Source organism: Gossypium raimondii, chromosome 7, assembly GCF_025698545.1.
Source record: "Gossypium raimondii isolate GPD5lz chromosome 7, ASM2569854v1, whole genome shotgun sequence".
In the NCBI taxonomy this organism is placed as follows: Eukaryota; Viridiplantae; Streptophyta; class Magnoliopsida; order Malvales; family Malvaceae; genus Gossypium; species Gossypium raimondii.
In genome coordinates, this window is record NC_068571.1 from 6,412,009 (window position 1) to 6,430,120 (window position 18,112).

General features: G+C 29.0%; 1 protein-coding gene across 1 annotated transcript; it reads left to right on the forward strand.

Moving 5' to 3' along the window:
- The first annotated feature begins 5,888 nt into the window (after positions 1 to 5,888).
- LOC105803666 (probable E3 ubiquitin-protein ligase XERICO) lies at positions 5,889 to 7,220 on the forward strand. The gene is made up of 2 exons (XM_012636015.2): positions 5,889 to 6,054; positions 6,507 to 7,220. Exon 2 carries the CDS (start codon positions 6,563 to 6,565, stop codon positions 7,010 to 7,012), a length of 450 nt encoding a protein of 149 aa, XP_012491469.1. The 5' UTR covers positions 5,889 to 6,054; positions 6,507 to 6,562; the 3' UTR covers positions 7,013 to 7,220.
- Positions 7,221 to 18,112: the final 10,892 nt, after the last annotated feature.

An 18,112-nucleotide genomic window follows, 5' to 3' on the forward strand; every position in this document is an offset into this window, starting at 1 on the left:
ATTTTAATTTAATTATCATTTTAAATAAGAATTAAAATATTTTCAACAATTTCATCGTTGATTCTCCATAAATGGATTAACTATTCAAATTTTGATGTTTTAAAAGTGTATTTAAAAGCTATTTAGTAATTAGATTTGGATATAATTGTTTGTAATTAGCATGTATAATATATTTGGCTAACCACTATAATCAATGGGTCTTATTGAATTGAATGTAAGTGCAGCATCCTAATTATATTTTTCAATTCTTGAGGGAAGATAAAAATTAAAGTACTTATACAAATAATTGCATATATATATATATATATTGAACAATGAGCGTTTGAGTAATTATGCATGTATTTTTATGTTAAGGGTACTATGCTTTCTCTATTTTCTAAAATACCACTTTTTATAATTAAAAAAGCAATTAAACAAATGGAAAAAATATCATCCATATTTTTAAGAATTACATTAGTGATAAATGAGCAAACTTAAAAGCAAAAGTTACCGAATAAATTATGAGTTAGAATTTTGGACTTAATATACATTTACTTTATCTTTTAAATGTACATGTGAAATATTTTTCTATTAACAGGGCAAGATCCCACGTTACATAATTTGTTGTAATTTTTCTTACTTCATTTAGGGTATATTTGATTCATTGTAATGAAATAGAGTTGTAATTGAATAGAGTACATGTCGATAATTTCATTGTTTGGTTGAATGGAATGAAATAGAATTGTAATAGCATTCTTGTGTTTGGTTGAATGAAATAGATGTTATAATAGTATAAGGTAAAAAGATTAAATGACCAAAGTACCCTTAGCGAACTTTTTAGGTAGATGATTATTGTTATGGTTATTAAATTTTAATAAAATTATGGTGAAATATATTTTAATAAAATAAAATAAATAATTTAATCATATTTTAATATAATTATTATTAAATATAATTTAATAAAATAATATATAATTTAATAACATTCTTAATATAATTATTATTATATGAATTAAAAATTATAATATATAATATTATAAAATAATATATAACCTACTTTATTATTTTTAAACGCAATGCATATTTAATGTGCTAAAATATCATTAGTGAAACAAATAATTTAATTATTCTACAATAAAAACAAAATATTAGAAGTAATAAATAGTTTGAGAATTATATTTCACATCCAAACATAGTATTCATATATTAACAAAAGTTACATGATTTCATTACCTTATATGTCATAATAGAGGTGTTCATGGGTCTTCAATCACATATCTCGTACAAGCATGCATAATACCCTATTGGCATACCAATTGTATCTTAATTTACTAAGTTCATACGAGCATCTTTTACACATATAAGTATCACATATCCTTAGAATTATCCGTTTTACATGTTGTACCTGTACATATCACATATTTCATATATACTCTCGTAATAAATTAAACTTTCACATTTGAATCCTATACCAATCTGAAATAACCAAATTTCTCATAACATTTCAATTTGGTCCATTTCTAGCCTTTCATGCCAATACATACATACATACATACATACATACATACATACATACATACATACATACATACATACATACATACATACATACATACATACATACATACATACATACATACATACACACACACACACACACACATACATACATACATACAAAAGAAATCAAAAACAAAATGTGAAAAGAATGGATATTTAGGGACTAATATGCAACTTTAGCTTTTTCTCTATTAGCTCCACTTGGATTCAAATATTGATCTATACAATTATTTTATACAACCAGTCAATACCAAACATTTTCATATTATGACATGATATAAATGAACTATATGAACTCATTTTTCGATGTCCCTATTTCACATTTAATTCAATTTAGTCCTTGAACTCGGAATAGTCATAACTTTCTATTCCTAGCTTCATATTAAAATATGATTTCATATATTCTCATTAGGGACCTTATACTTTCTATTTATAACATAATTTATGACAAGTTTCACATTTATTCATTTTGGTCTCTAATGTAACAAAGTTAACAATTACACTAAATTAACCTTACAATGTAGTCCTTTTCACAATCTAAACTTAAAATCTATCAATTTCAAGCCTAATTCTTCAAGAAATCAACAATGGAAACTTTAAAAAACTTTAACAGTTTTAAAAATTGGTATATGGGCTAGCTAAATCAACCTCCCATGATCTCAAATCTATAAAAATTATAAGAAAATGACTTGAAATTACCTTAAAATTTATGACCGAATGCTTTTGGGACTAAAAACCTTTCTCCTTAGGTTTCAATAATGGCTTTGGACGGTTGAAAAGGTGGTAAAGATGAAAAGCTTCCACTATTCTAACCTTTTATACCTTGATTAATGTTTAATTAACTTAGATTAATTAATTTAACATAAGTTAATTAACATAATTAAATCTTTTAATTATCAATAGTGGAAGATGCCATCATCAATTACTAACTCCTACTGAAAAATGGCTTATTTACCATTTTGAATCTTTGGTTAATTGTAATTTAAGGCTTTAAGCCTTTGACCAATTAAAAATCGATAGCGATTGGACTTTATAGTTTAGTTCCTACGCCTTAATTAACTATTAATTCGACAAAATTTCTTATCCAAAATTTGATGTAACAATATATTATTTAATATTTATATATGGACCCGATTTGCAGAAATAGAGTTCCGAAACCACACTTTCTGGTCCTACTAAAAATCAGATTGTTATAATAGGCGTACGTGATCTAAGTTTAAAATGTTGTTTTTATTCAATAATAATAGCACTTTAATTTTATGGCATATATTTTATTTTTTAAACATATTTATATTATTTTACAAATCTCATTTACATAATTTAAATTTTTCTTGAAAAGGATAATTTCTCTTACTAAATAATTAACATGTTAAATATGATGTATCATAAATTAATTATACTAATTTTGAATAAATTACATAATATTTATTAATAATTTATACTTGGTCAATGACCAATTGGTAATCACAAGGAGTATATGTTTAATGGTAGATAAGGAATAACCCAACAAATATAGAATACGTGAATAATTAGATACAATTGCATAGGGTGTTTATTTTTCTTGTTAATAGTAATTGTATTGTGGAATACTTTCTTAGACTAACACATCGATACAATGATTTGATTTTAAGTTCATTAGTTGTTTATATAATTGTTTTCTCAAGTATTATTGATAGTTTTATAATAATTAATATTTTTTAAAAATTTAAAATTATGTAGTTATGTATGATAGTGAGAATTATAATGTAATCATACTTTGTCCGCTACACATGTCTATAAAATTATAATTTCTTGTAATTACAAGAAAATTTAATTATTGTTGAGGGGATCGACTCTTTAGTGAGAAATCTTCATAGTGCAGTCCGTTGGGCAGTCAATATGGTCCCAAACAATTATAGGTATTGTTCCGAGACTCGGGTTTTGTCTCTCGACTCCGTGGAGAGCGCCTCGGTTGGTGGAGAGAGCATGTACCTAAAGAACGTGTATATAATCAATCGATGAAGTCGTGTGTGATGTTTATCGAATCACCAACCAAGATATAACTAGTCTTTATAAGGAGACATGGTACCACTTATCTAGACTAATTAAAACTCGAGCCACAGGACAATACCTATGATTATTGGGAGTAGTATCAATTGTTGGACTAATTATACTTCAAAAACTTCTCCAACAATTATTATAGTAACAATTACTCTATAACGTGGTTTTCAAATGAAAAGCAAAGATCGTAAGCACACTTCGTTTTCAACTCCAATTCACTGAGATAGGATTGGGGTATATAAAAGCAGAGCAATATTCTTTTCCTTTATATTTATTTAAAGAAAATCCTTTTAGGGTTTGCCTTTGGATTTTGACAGTTCATCGGACGGCCACGCTTCTTTGCTTAAACAATCAAGCCAGTCAGTGCCTGTGGGTTTGTACACGTGTAGTTTTAGTGAATCAATTATCATACATTGCTTGAATTTTTTGATTAAATAAATAAAAAAATGTTTTGAGATAATGTTTTAAAATCATCATCAGAAGAGCCAATGAGCTTCTCTCTATGTTAATGATAAGATGGAAAGCTTAGGAGCTTTGAGAAGTTCCACTCTTTTACACATTTATTTGTCGGCATTTTATTCAACTATATCAGCAGGATTGTTTTTTACATTAAAAAAAAAAAACATCAACCCAAATTCTAAAAATGCTATATATTAGGCAAGAAGAGACAAATTAGCCCTCAATATAGGAGTCAGCGTCCCCACGCCTCACCTATTTTACTGTTAATAATTAAACATTAATAAATGTGGACCACATCCTGTATCTCTAAAAACAGATATAGCATGCTATATTTAGATATACTTAACATTCTTCTTCTTCTTCATTTGTTTAAAATATATGATTATTTGGTGTGTTGTTTGCATCTTTTCATTTATTGATTTTGAAATTGAATAAATTAAAAGAAGTTAGAATAATTCAATTTCTATTAATTTTGAAAGTGAATAATTAAGGAAAACAATTTAATCTTTTGTCAATCATATCTTAATATTTATACATTTATATTAATAGTATCGGATAAATCTGTTACATTACGACTAAATTGATAAAATACGTAAATTTTAAAGACTAAATTTATTATTATATCAATTAAAATTAAATGCAATTAATAAATAATATTATCATTGTAATTAATTATCCCAAATTTTTAAAAAATTTAATTTATTCAATTAATAAAGAAAAAGACTCGCAATTATATAAATTATAACACAAATAGTAAAAAAAAAAGGGGTAATCAACATCATTATTGGGAACTTAGGAGTTTGGGAATCTGACCCAATTCCATTAATCTGCTGACATGTTTGCACTTACCCCACTGAGATTTTGACACGTGGGATATAAAAATTTTACAGTCAAAGACAGTGTTAATAATAGCGCGGTCCACCCACCACCCAAAATCATATTCTCTAGTGTTTAAATTGTAGAAGAAAAGACACATGGAATGCTGAGAAAAAGATTGGACACAAGTAATCACATCGTAACTGCCACTTGTCACTGTGTAGCTATAGATACGATGAAGAGAAAGGAAGGGAAAAGGACCTCACCGCAAATGTATATCATAATTTCTTGTTTCTATTTATCATCATTTTTTATAAATATCTTTTTCTTATCCAACCAAATGGATATGATAATAAGTTAGTATCTGGATTTAGTTTTAATATTCACTATTTAATATTTGAGAGTTTTTTTTTTGTCTCAATTTAATATTTGAATTTGACTTCAATTTTATTTTGATACTTAAATATTTTTAATTTAATACTTAAATTTAATTTCAATACCTGAGTTTTTTTATCCTAATCAATTATTTAGGTTTTTATTAGATTACATGTGTCAAACATTTATTGAATTGCATAATATCGTTTGGTCTAAGAATCAGATTAAATATTAAAGCTAAACTTAAATACCGAATTGAGACAACTAAACTTATATACCAAATTGAATATTAGAATCATTCTCAGGAACTAAATGGTTCATTAACCCTTTAATAATGGAATACTTACTATATGAGAGTTTATTTGACTTAAATTGCAAATTGAAAATTCCAGCCGAAAACTGTTAAGCTAAGAGTGGGAATATTGTACCAAAACAAGAGAAGGACACTTCCTTTTATAACTGCTGAGAATCTCATCTAATCTTCTAATATTAAAAATTAGTTTTAGTTAAGCTCAAAGACATTAAAGACTAAAGTGACGTGAATAGATTGATGATATAAAGTAACCATAGTTAAGGGCTAATAGAGTCCTGAAAACCCGGAACATTAACCATAGTTTGTTTCCAGGGTTAGGGTGGGGGGTTGCTATTTAAGTATAGAAGGATGGTAACATTGGCACAGCCTGCCAGCCGTTACCTGACTTCAAAGACCAAACCCAAATCTCCTTTCTTCATGTTTCGTTGATCCCACGAAAAGAAAAATCTTGTGTAGTTCTTGTTCTGGGTATTTTCTGCTGAGCAAAGTTGACCCCTTTTTCTTTTTTGTGTGTAAGTTTCTTATCTTAAAACAAACTCAAATCTTTAACCTCTGGATTTGGAAGGTCTTGAAAGAAATGTTTGGTTTATATGTAATGAAATGTTAGATCTCTATTATCTTGTTTCCAAATTGGAAATTTGGTATCTTTTTCCTTCCCCTTATTTTGTTATTACTTTGATTATATGCTCTGACCATGTTTATTACCATACTAGATCTTGATATGGAAAAGCTTAAGATAAGTGTTTTTAGCATTGATCTTAGCTAAGATATTAGCTCTGCAGAGTTTTGAATGATCTAAATTCTCCTTTGAAATCTCAGATGATGATTTGCCTTTTTTAGTTTATGGAGTATAGTTGAACCAAACCCTTTGTTTAGGCCATGATAAGTTTGATGATCTGCTTTTACTTTTCATTGATTTCTTTTCTTTGTATGGTATTCTAATGGATGTTTTATGTTTTTCCAGGTCTTACACATTATATGATCATTTGTTCAGCTAAAACTTAGATTCATATACAAGAAATGGGTCTCTCAAGTCTGCCATCTCCGTCAGAAGGAATGCTATGTATACTGTTGGTAAACACAGCTTTATCCATATCTGTAATTAAAGGCATACTTCGATCCATCCTTCACGTTGTCGGTATCCATCTCTCGTCGCTATCACCATCCCCGGATTCCATCGAAAATGAATCATTTGATTTCCAGTTCAGTACATCTGAATTTTACATTGAGGAGTTCCGGAGTAGGACGCCGGCAATTCAATTTGACACTTTATGCAGTTGCAAGCGAGCCGAGAATGACTGTCCGGTCTGCCTGTCTGAGTTTGAGCCTAAATCGGAGATTAACCGATTGTCTTGCGGCCATCTCTTTCACAAGGTGTGCTTGGAAAAATGGTTGAATTATTTGAAAGTTACTTGCCCTCTTTGCAGGACTCCTCTGCTGCCGGAAGAAGAGAGTTGCTGCTTGGGGTGAGAACATTAAGAAGCATGATGAGTATGAGGAAATTTGAATGTACAGCGTGTTTATGGTATATGGGTATATAAATTAAATGTGATGAGCATTGGCTTAGTGCTAAGCTACCCGCAAGTTTTAACTTGATGTGGTGATGTGCTAATGAATGTACATGTTGTCGAGGTTTCTAATGTTATATGCGAATCTCATTCTGTCTTTTCCATTCTAAGATTGGGTATATTCACTATTTGGAAGATCATAACCTCATATTCAAATATCAGCGTTGGACACTTAGGTTAAAGAGATTGAAGGGTAGTTTCCTGACAGGATACTGCCTTGTGATGCAATAGCTGTTCTAGTGTGTTTGTTGATGTCAGGTTTCTGATGTTCTATCTGGGAGCATGTTTCACTCATTTGTCAACATACGCTATTCATGTGAATACTGTTTTGTTGAAACACTACGGTAGCAGTCAGCTAGCCCTTCCCATATAATGTTGATCAAAAGAAAGATCACGTTTTTCTAAAATTCTGTTGCCTGTTTTAGTATTCTTGCTGTTTCTATCATTTTCTTTGCTTCCAAACAAGTCATTTCATTCATAAATCGTAGACTCTAGCAGAAAGTGAAGGTAATCAAAGGTAGCAAAACCAAAAAAGGAATTGACATTCATAGGGTCTAACTTGATGTATAACAATATCAGCCATACACCTCTCTGGCCGTAGGAGAGAAGTTTGAAGTATAAACCATGATTTTCTCTCTGTCTATCAATATATTGCTTTTCGAACATTTTAATTTTGAACTTACATGCCACCACCTGCAGTTTGACATGAAGGTCATGTGTTTAATTTTAAGACTAAAATTGTACGAGACCTATTCGAGAATTACGAGTTGAATAGATTTGGATCAATATTTGGTCGACTTTGGGATTTTACTTATTATATTTTATGAATCTATTTTAATTATTATCTACCAATCATGTGATTTTATTAATATTACAATGGTAATATAACTTACATTTAATTAATGGTCTTATATTAGGGATGTGTACTTTGAACGAATTTTATTTGAACGAATTTTTATTAGAGTAAACTATTAAAATAGTCATTTTGTTTATCTTGGTTACATTTAGTCACTTATGTTTGAAATGTTATGTTTTAGTCACGTTAACATGTTGTAATATTGTAGTCATTGAACAATTAATTACCACCGTTAACGGTGTAACGGTATCAACAAAATTTATGTTAAATTATATAATTGGTCTTCATATTTTTTAGTTTTGAGCAATTTAATTTTTTCTTTTATGTTTTTAACTTTCCTCTTTTCCCTTTATTTTCCATTCTCCATTTGCTTCTCCCTTTATTTTCCTCCTTCTTTATCTCTTTTAACATAGTTTTTTTATTTATTTATGTTTTCCATTTGTTAAAACTTTTTTATATATATATAAAAAGGAAAAACTGAAAGCTGAAACAAAAATAAAACTTGTTTTACATATTCTCACCCCACAGTTACAAACTCTTATCAACCTTAAATCCTAAACTTAGTCTACAAGCTTGCCTCACTTGAAGACCTTGCCAATCATGACTTATGGCAGTCCACCCTCAACAAATTTTCCGGGCCCATTCCCCTAACCTCCTAACCAACCCTGAGAACCACCTTATCTATCTTACTTACAACATTTTCGCCCTCTCGAAACTACGTTGTTTCATGAATTCTTCAAATGAGCTCTACACTCTCAATGACTAAAATGACCACTGTACGAAATTTACATCAACTTTACCGAAACCAGTTTGGTTCCATGCTCTCTTTCTCTCTTTGGTTTATCCATGCTCGGCTTCCAATCAAGCTTGCTTGGGAATATCCAAAAAGATTTAATTCAAATTTTTTATCTTTCAGAAAATAAAAGAAAAGGAAAGAAATAATCTATGCGATTTTGTAAAAGTTTAGAAACGGAAAAAATTGTTTTGAATATAAAGAATTCAATTTATGTTTAGATTTGATTAAGGTTATAGTTTTTTTATATTGATTAGTTAGATCCAATTTTAGTTTCAAGGTTATATTCAAATCAAGATTTGATTAAGAATAATTAATTTTATTTTTGAGTGAAATTCAATTTAGGAATCATGTGAAAGAAATAAGGACTTGGTTTATTTAATGGACAAAGATTATGTTTCTACATTGAAGAATATGAGAAGAGAGAAAACAAAAGGGAAGAAGAAAAGAAAAGAAAAAGAAATTGTTCAAAAAAATAGAAATATAGAGACGAGTTTTAACAAATGAAAAACACAGAAAAACTACATTACAAGAAATGGAGAAGGGAAGAAAACAGAGGGAGAATGAGAAGAGAACGGAAAAAAAAAGAAAAAAAAGGAAAGTTCTAAGAACATAAAATAAAAAAATTAAATTGCTCAAAATGAAAAAAATTGTGGACCAATTGTATAATTTAGCCTAAAATTTTTTTTGAACTGATGGTTTAACATGCTACATCAGTTTATTACAACAGGATAGCGTAAGTGACTAAAACGTAACATGTCAAACATAAGTGACTAAAATGTAACCTTAGACAAACAAAAGTGACTATTTTAATAGTTTACCCTTTTTTATTATTTTTAATTGAAATAAGGTTGAATTCTAGACATGCAACACGTGTTTAGTTTAAAATTTTGTAATTAATTTTGTAATTTATTATTCGTTAAATGTAATTAAAATATATTAACTTATTTAACAATTTAAATATAATAACAACAAAATTTCAAATATTATATTAAAATATTGATATTTTGTAGATTAATAAATTTTTAATAATAAAATTCAAATCATAATTAAAACATAAAATTAATATTTTATTTTCTTAATAGTCAATAAATAGACTATAATGATTTTTAAATAACATCTAATTAACTTTTAGCAAAAGAAAATAATATAAGTAAAAATCTGTTTAAAGGAACTTTTCTAATTGATTGTAATTGTAAAAACTTTTTAGGTGAACTTTTACTTCAATTATAATTATTTTAATTAAAAATTTTAAGTAATATTTGTAAATTAAATTATAATTATTTCTAAACGTGTAATTATTACAAATTTTATTAAATTATAATTATTTTAAATGTATAATTATCACAATATCTATTTTACATCAATTTTTTAATTAATAATAATTCTACACATAATATTATAATTATTTTTAAAAATTCATTTAGTAATATGTTAAAAATAAAAGGTATTCTTGTTGGATCAACTTTTTTCAAACTCATGCTTATATATATTATAGATATTAGGATGAATTAAAATTTTATTTTTTAAAAATTATTTTAGTTATCATTCTCCAATCACCAAGTAATTTTAAAGTTAATCAAATTATTCAATTAAGTTATCATTCTTCAATCTCCAAATTGAGTTTTAAATTCAAATAAACCGAGTATTAAATTACCCCATTTTTTGCCCCATCAATTCTTCTCTTCAATTTTTTTTTTCTTACTTTTTCTCCCTTTTTACCCCAAAAATTAAATCCCCACAAATTTTTTATCCCCCTTACCTCCAAAAATTTATACTTTCCCTCCCCTTTTACTTTCAAAAATCAAAATCCCCCAATAATATTTTATTTCTTCCCCTTTATCCCTAAAAATCAAAATGCTCTTATTCTTTTTAACGGATGCTTTTTATGATTATTTTTAAAAACTTTAAAGAAAAATATTTTTTAAAAATATTACATAAAAATAAAAAACACTAAAATAATTTTTTAATTTAATTTGACCAAATATATTCGATTCGATTCAATTCGAATTCCATCTCACTCGACTCGATTTGAGAAAATTTTAAATCGAGTTAAGATGATAAAATAAGATTCATAAACTCGATTAACTTAAAAAAATTTCATTCGATTGATTCTATCGAACACTCACCTTTACATAAAACCGTGGTTCAATATACCGATAAAGAACAAAATCACCAACAAAAGTTTTTCACGTATCAGAACACAAACTTCCCAAGAAAAAACACAACGGAATGCTTAAGAAATAAAAAATAATTTTGGCTCTTTTTCTTTTCCTTTTGGTTTTTTTTCAACAAGACGTGGGGAGGGGGGCTTTTGTAGCAAAGGGACTAGCCCTTTTAACCCCACGAATTGTATAGTAGTTACTTTTCATTTTTTAAAATTTAATTTCAAATGTCAAATGCGATAGATCATTAATAACATATTGAATTAAAACTTCATGAAACAATCAAAGGTCATAAGGGTACCATATTAGAAGAAAATATCAAAACTTTTGTTAACCATATTAGTCGTTTCATGAATGAAACACATGCTAAAGTATAACTTTCCCTCTTCTTGGAGCCTATGTTTGTTATTGAGATTTCAATACTGTACAGATGATAATTTAGATACACTATATATCTAACTTTAATGAATATATCAGCAAGACTCACGCCTAGCTATTAAAGACTAAAGAAAAGTGAATTGTGGGATCTATTATTCATTTTTTGTCATAATTTCATCACTATATGAGCTCATCTTGATTTATTGTTAAGGCGATTCTGTTTAAGCCTAAGCTCTCTTCAAAACTCCCAGTTTTGAAATGCTTAAAACTAATAGTATCTCTACATGACGCTAAGCCATAAAGGTGATTGCTTATGTGAGAAGACCAAACATTTGTCCAACATACCTTTAATCATATATATGTACTTAACATATATATAGACACTCAACAAAAGTACTAAGCTTCAGTAGGCATTAATAATAAATTTCATTCATATAAATCTCTAACGTACATCAATAGTTAATAAACTGCTCATAAGTCTCAATGCAATTAGTACATCAAATTTTATGCAATCTTAGAGATCTAGCATGTTTAGTAAAAACATTTCTCCCAATTGGTTTCATAAAAGGGTTTGCAACCATCTTTGTGTAGATATGTACTGTATGTTGACTTCTCTTTGTGCAACATGTTTAGTACAAAATTGTACTTTATGTTTATGTGCTTAGTTCTTGAATGATATTTAAGATCTTTTGTAACAATTTGTTTTTTAGTGGTGTCGGAAATAGTGATTTCAGGATCACAATTTCGATGAGAGAGTTCATAGATATATTTAATTAATATTTATGAGTTAAATATATTATAATATTGAACCGTGATTTAATAGATTTTATTAATTGATCAGTTAATCAAGGTACAAATGGTACGTACTGAAAGTCAAGTGTTTTTGGAAAATGAGGTATCGAGACCTCGTTTCTATAAATTGAACCTGTGAATATTTTTATTAAATATTTACAGAGCTATTATATAGGTGAATAGAAGTTTGGTCCAAAAATTTTAGTGTCTGGATGGTTAATTAACAGAAAAGGACTAAATCGTAAAAATCATAAAAATTAATCGCTATTGATTTTTTATTAGCTAAAATGCATGATTAATGATTGTTCAAGGGTTTAAGTGACAATTAACCCCTATTTGATTAACCCCTATTTGAGTGTAATGGCAGTTAATGCTTACTTTTATTTATGTTAAAATATTAATCAATAAAGTTTTATATTATTTATGTTAAAATATTAATCAATAAAGTAATAAAACATAAAAAAATGTATAATATTTTCATTTCGTATTTTTCCATTGAAAAACCACCATGGATAAGTGAAAGAGAAGCTTCAAACATTCTTAGCCTTTTGGATCTTCGCACGGTAAGCTAAACCAAGTCGGTTTTTCATAATTTTTATGTTTTTGAGATCGTTGCAATTAGGTCTAGTTAACCTGTATTTCCGTTTCAAAACTATTAAAGATTTTAAAACTTGTCATTGATGAATTATAGATGTTTTTGATAGAAAATGCTAGATTTAGAAGCTATGAAATGTTTAAGGATAATTTGATAAAGTAAATTTTATTAATTTTAGATATAAGGACTAAATTGTGAATATATCAAAAGTAACATTAAATTTCTATAAATTTGGATTTTGAGGGTTTTAGAAGGACATAATTTAAATTTGAATGAAAAATAAAACTCAATTGTGAAAGTTACACTTGTTTCAATTTTAAGGGCTAAATTGAATAAAATGTAAAAGTTTAGGAAATTATGTAAAATGAAATCAAAAGATTATAGACATGAATTTGAGTGTTATCATGAGATTGATATTGATATTTTGAATCTTAACAATTATATAGATCAAGTTGTTAATTTAAGTGAAAAAGGGAAAACTATCGAATAGTCCCTAGTATCTAAAGCGTTACTGATTTATCAGGTAAGTTCATACAGTGTAATTTAAATTGCTTATGCTAATGTGTTATATTTGATTTGTTAATATTGATTGTAGGTGAATTGGAATTGTGTTATAATGTGAGATAAATCTTGTTGAAATTAGTAAAAGTCTCGTATGCGATGTTATGAGTTCTTGCCTAGGTTCCAAGTTCTTGCATCTGTTGTAGGCTCAAGAATACATGTATAGGGTCTGAGCTCCAGCAAGTGTTGCAGACTCGAGAATACGGGTTGATCTGTCGTAATTCAGAGTAGCATATTAAACTAATTTTTGCACTTTAGAAGCTTGAAAACAAGTATTATCATTAGGTTTTAACTAGATTTTTGTAAGTTTTCTTAAAGTCAATAAAATGTGCAGATTGAGTCTTTTATTAATATTAGGGGATGAATGAGGCCTAAGTTTGAGCTAATGAACTCTATAAGTGTGCAGGAAACCATTAGAAGGCATGCTAAACTGATACTGGTCACTATGTTGCAACACGGAGGGTTCGATGTCACAACATAGGGAGCAGAATGGAGAAATTCTCAGGCTGCCTTCGACGTTGCGACATAGCTGAAGAGTGTCACGACATAGCCCTGAAGAAAATTTGAAAAGAAGTCTGCTAACTCCTATGTCGCGGCACAAGTCCTGATGTGTCGCGACATTGACTTTGGAAGAAAACTAACATGAGCCAGGGGGCATTTTGGTTTGCAAAATCAAACTTAAAGGTTGGGAACGTCAGCTAACCTAGTTAAGGATGGCTACCACCTGAAATCTATAAATAGGCTTATTTGTCACACATTATGGACACCAATTGCTTAGCTTAGAATTTCTCTTTTAATTTTAGTTTAATTTCTCTTTTGTTAGGTTTTAGATTTACTTTCAGTTTGTTCTTTGTTTTATCTCGAGAGATCTGATTTGTGGAGATAATAAAACTTTATGGATTCGCATTCATTCTTAATACAAATCAGACTTTTTCTTAAACTCTATACTTTTGATTCGTTTATCATGTTTACTCTTTATATTAATTCTATATTATTTATGAAAACCATGAGGAACTAATCCTTCTATGGGAGATTAGCGAGTGGGGGTATGATCTATTAACTGTTTTATAGGGTTACTCAATGGATCAACTATTTGAGAGAGGAAGAACCTAAACCCTAGGACTGACAACCGTAGGAAGTCATTAAGGTGGGAATTAACTCAAAATTGATATGGCCCATCTGTGAACACCTTCACCCAAGTCGGTTTGGACTGTGAGGTCAGAAGATATGTAGTCATTACCGACTAGTTATTTTAGTGAAAGATTGGAATATCCTGTTGGATAACGACTAGCTAATTAACGAGGAAACCGAAGTAACAGTTGATGAAGATTACCAAAACGAGCTAATCACCCATAACCAAATTTGATTAATTCCACTTTTCAATCTCTTGATAGTTATTTCTTTCTTTATTATATTTTATTAGTATAAAAATCTTAAAAACTCCTTTTATTTATATTAGCATAATATAACCTATTTCAAGTAATAATTAGATCTTTTGGTGTTTAGGTTAAAATTGGTCTAGCACTAGCCTCCATTGGGTACGATCCTCGAAGTACTCACTTACACCTTTGTAACTATATTACAACTAAACCTGTATATTTGCGGATACTGCCTCATTTATATATCTTTTACTATAGTATTCACACTCTGGATGTTAGTACGTCCGAAAACGATTACAAGTTTAGATTCTAAGCTCCTGTATGTGTTGCGAACTCGAGAATACATGAATATTAAGCCCTATCTAAGCTATTTATCGTGTAGGTTCAACCATAACGGGTAACCATACGCTATTATTTTCACCTGTGTATAGAGTTCTTTTACAAAGTTTAATTAGATACAATTATGAAATGAAAATGTGATGACATGCCATTGGATGTTGGCAAAAAAAAAAGTTTATGACATGGTTAGTTAATATAAGTTTATTACGATGGATATGTGAACTATTGTGATTATGTTTATGGTTTGTGCTCAAAACCTTATATATTTAATGAGTGTTTATGATAAGAGTATATGATGCAAATTGAATAGTTCATGTGAGCAAGATAATAAATTAGAAAATGAAATCATGACATATATTGGGTTGAGTTTGGTAATTCACCATTTGAAGTTATATATATTTATATGGATTTGGCTTAAACCTCATGCAGTTGATGTTGTTTTGAATGCTATGATAGCAGAGGTTGTTTCACATTGAACCGTGTTTTCAATGCCAATGTAGGTAGAGTATACGAACTATAAGAGGCTTATTTGAATTGAGCTTGTATTGGCGAGTTGTTACAAGCACCACCATTTTTATTTGGGAGGATAAATGGATTCATTTTGGGGGTCTTTGTACTGTTCAAACACAATGGGTTAATGATTTTCAATAGGTTACTAACCTGAAGGTAGAGCATAAATGGGTTTGGAATGAAGAACTTATTAGGGTAGTGTTTTCACCTAATAAGGTTAACTGTATATTGAGTATTTTGTTGCTAACCTTCTTTGCAAGATGAGATTCCTTAGCCTCAACCTATTTAATCAACATAGCATTCTCATCCTTCAACTGCTTATTTTCCTATAATAATTGAGAATTAATTTCACACATTTTCCCTCATTTTCCCAACATCTTCTTGTAGGTATTCAAGAATTCATCTGAACCAGTATATGAATCACTAACAAAATCACCATCATCAATAGTACTGGAAACAAAAGCAACAAAATTGTAATAGTACTCCTCTAATTCAGATACATTAATGAGCCCTTATCACTCCAAAGATACACAAAGTGACTTTTTATTCTTCATCAGAGTGTTACACGCTTAGACTAGATATGACCATATCATTGGCACTCAAAGCACTATACTTCTTTCTTCTTATCTTTCTCAGATTTTGCCTTGAACACAATTCCTTTTGACTTAATTTTGGGAACATAACATTGGCTTCAAACTTTTTTTATTCTCCTTGGCTAGTTCTTGAATGATTTGTTGAAGTTTTATGTGAGTGAGACAATCTATTCTTGGAGTTTATCAATTTCAGCGTTTTGGGAAGTTGGTGTTGGATCTGGTGCCCTAAGTGTACAATTTTTGTCAATATACACTTGTAATTTTTTTGAACAGATTGGTTAATAAAACAAATTCATTGATTACAATTAATATACTTTGTATTATTGTCCTCACATGGTTTTTGCATGCAAAGTAAAATGGAAGTAAATGTTCATTGATTGTCTAATGTTTACTAATACTAAGCAATATTACGTGGTCGGATCGTAATACGAAAAGACAACTTGTATTAGTAGACGAACTTAAACATGTCTTTAGTTTTTGTGTGTGAATGTGTAATGCAAATGTGCAAGTATACATATCGAATCAAGTAATAAAGTGATGAGTGAATATCGTCTCCATAGGGATTAGAATTGATTAAAAATGGTTATGCTATTACTATGAAATTGACTAATTAAACTATGGAAAAGAAACAGATGAAAAATTGATGAAGAGAATTAATGACTAGATTAATAAAATCAATTATGAATAAAAAATGCTAGAGCAATTGAAATGCTGTGGCAATTCTCAAAGAATAAATGGGGAGGATTTGTACTGTTGAATGATAAATGTTGGAATTACTTAGGTTTTATCTTTATATCATAATAATGCCATGGAAAAATCTTGATTGTTCTACTGCTCAGGGCTTCACTACTGCAGTTTGCTTTTTTCGAGAGCCAAACTTTGAGCTATCATTTTGATTTTTTGTATGTCTACAGAACTCAAGCATGATACCCAGACCGTTCTTCCTATCCTTGTAAAGATCACAACTTCTATGTCTAGAGTGCTGCGAATATTCTTTCAAATACTCGTATGTAACAACCGATAATAATCTGATCTATTTAACCTTTTCAGAATTAAATTAGATCTAACAACATACCATATAATCATCTATGTCTAGAGCTTGCTTGTATGCATGCATTTAAAATAATCACAAATGGAATGAAACAATAATATACTCAAAATCAGACCATGGGCATTAAAGATAGTAAAAATTCACCCAAATAATTCCAACCCAATAAGATTTAGCTCATAGACTGGACATTCAAATCCAAAACAAAACCATTCATCATCATCATTCAAGCTTACGAATCACAAAGTTCAAATCAGAAAATAAAGGCAGAACCGTAGGAAGCTACTCCAACTTTCACTTTAATACTGAAATTTGATGTAAAATCCAGGGCAGATTTCTCTTCCCCTTCCTTGCATTTGTGATTTTTCTCTTCTATAAGTTGCTACCCTCTCATCTCTTTTCTCTTAATTTTCCACGAGAATTTGATGTAGAGATGAAAATTGCTCTCCAATTCCTCTCTCTCTAAAAATCCCTCTCCCTTTTCTTTTCTCTTTCCTCCTTTATAGGGTAGGTCCCTCCCTCTCAGCACACACCTTTTGCTTCCTATTTTTCAGGGTGGTTTATCTGGTACAAGTATAGCTGGCTGATAGGGACATGCACTGAGTGCTGTGTCATCTTCCTAGAATTGTCATGGCATTCTTGTTGGCACTCTAACCAACATCTTCCTGGAATTGCCATGGCATTTAAATTAAGTTTTAAATATAATTTTTTGTTATTAATAATAAAGTTATCATTAATAAGCAACTTTAAACATTTAGTTTCCATTTTTAATTTCTAATATCATGCTTTTATAAAAATAGATAATTCTGTTTTTTTTAAATTACATATGAATAAATGAAACCATTTTTTTATAAATATAATAATATTTATTTAGATATTAACAAAGTAATAATTTTTTTGGTAGAAAAATAACAGCATATAGCTAAACAACAACCAGTTACATCTTAATCTGGCATCAATTGAGTTAAATCAGCTAACAATAAACTTTTCACT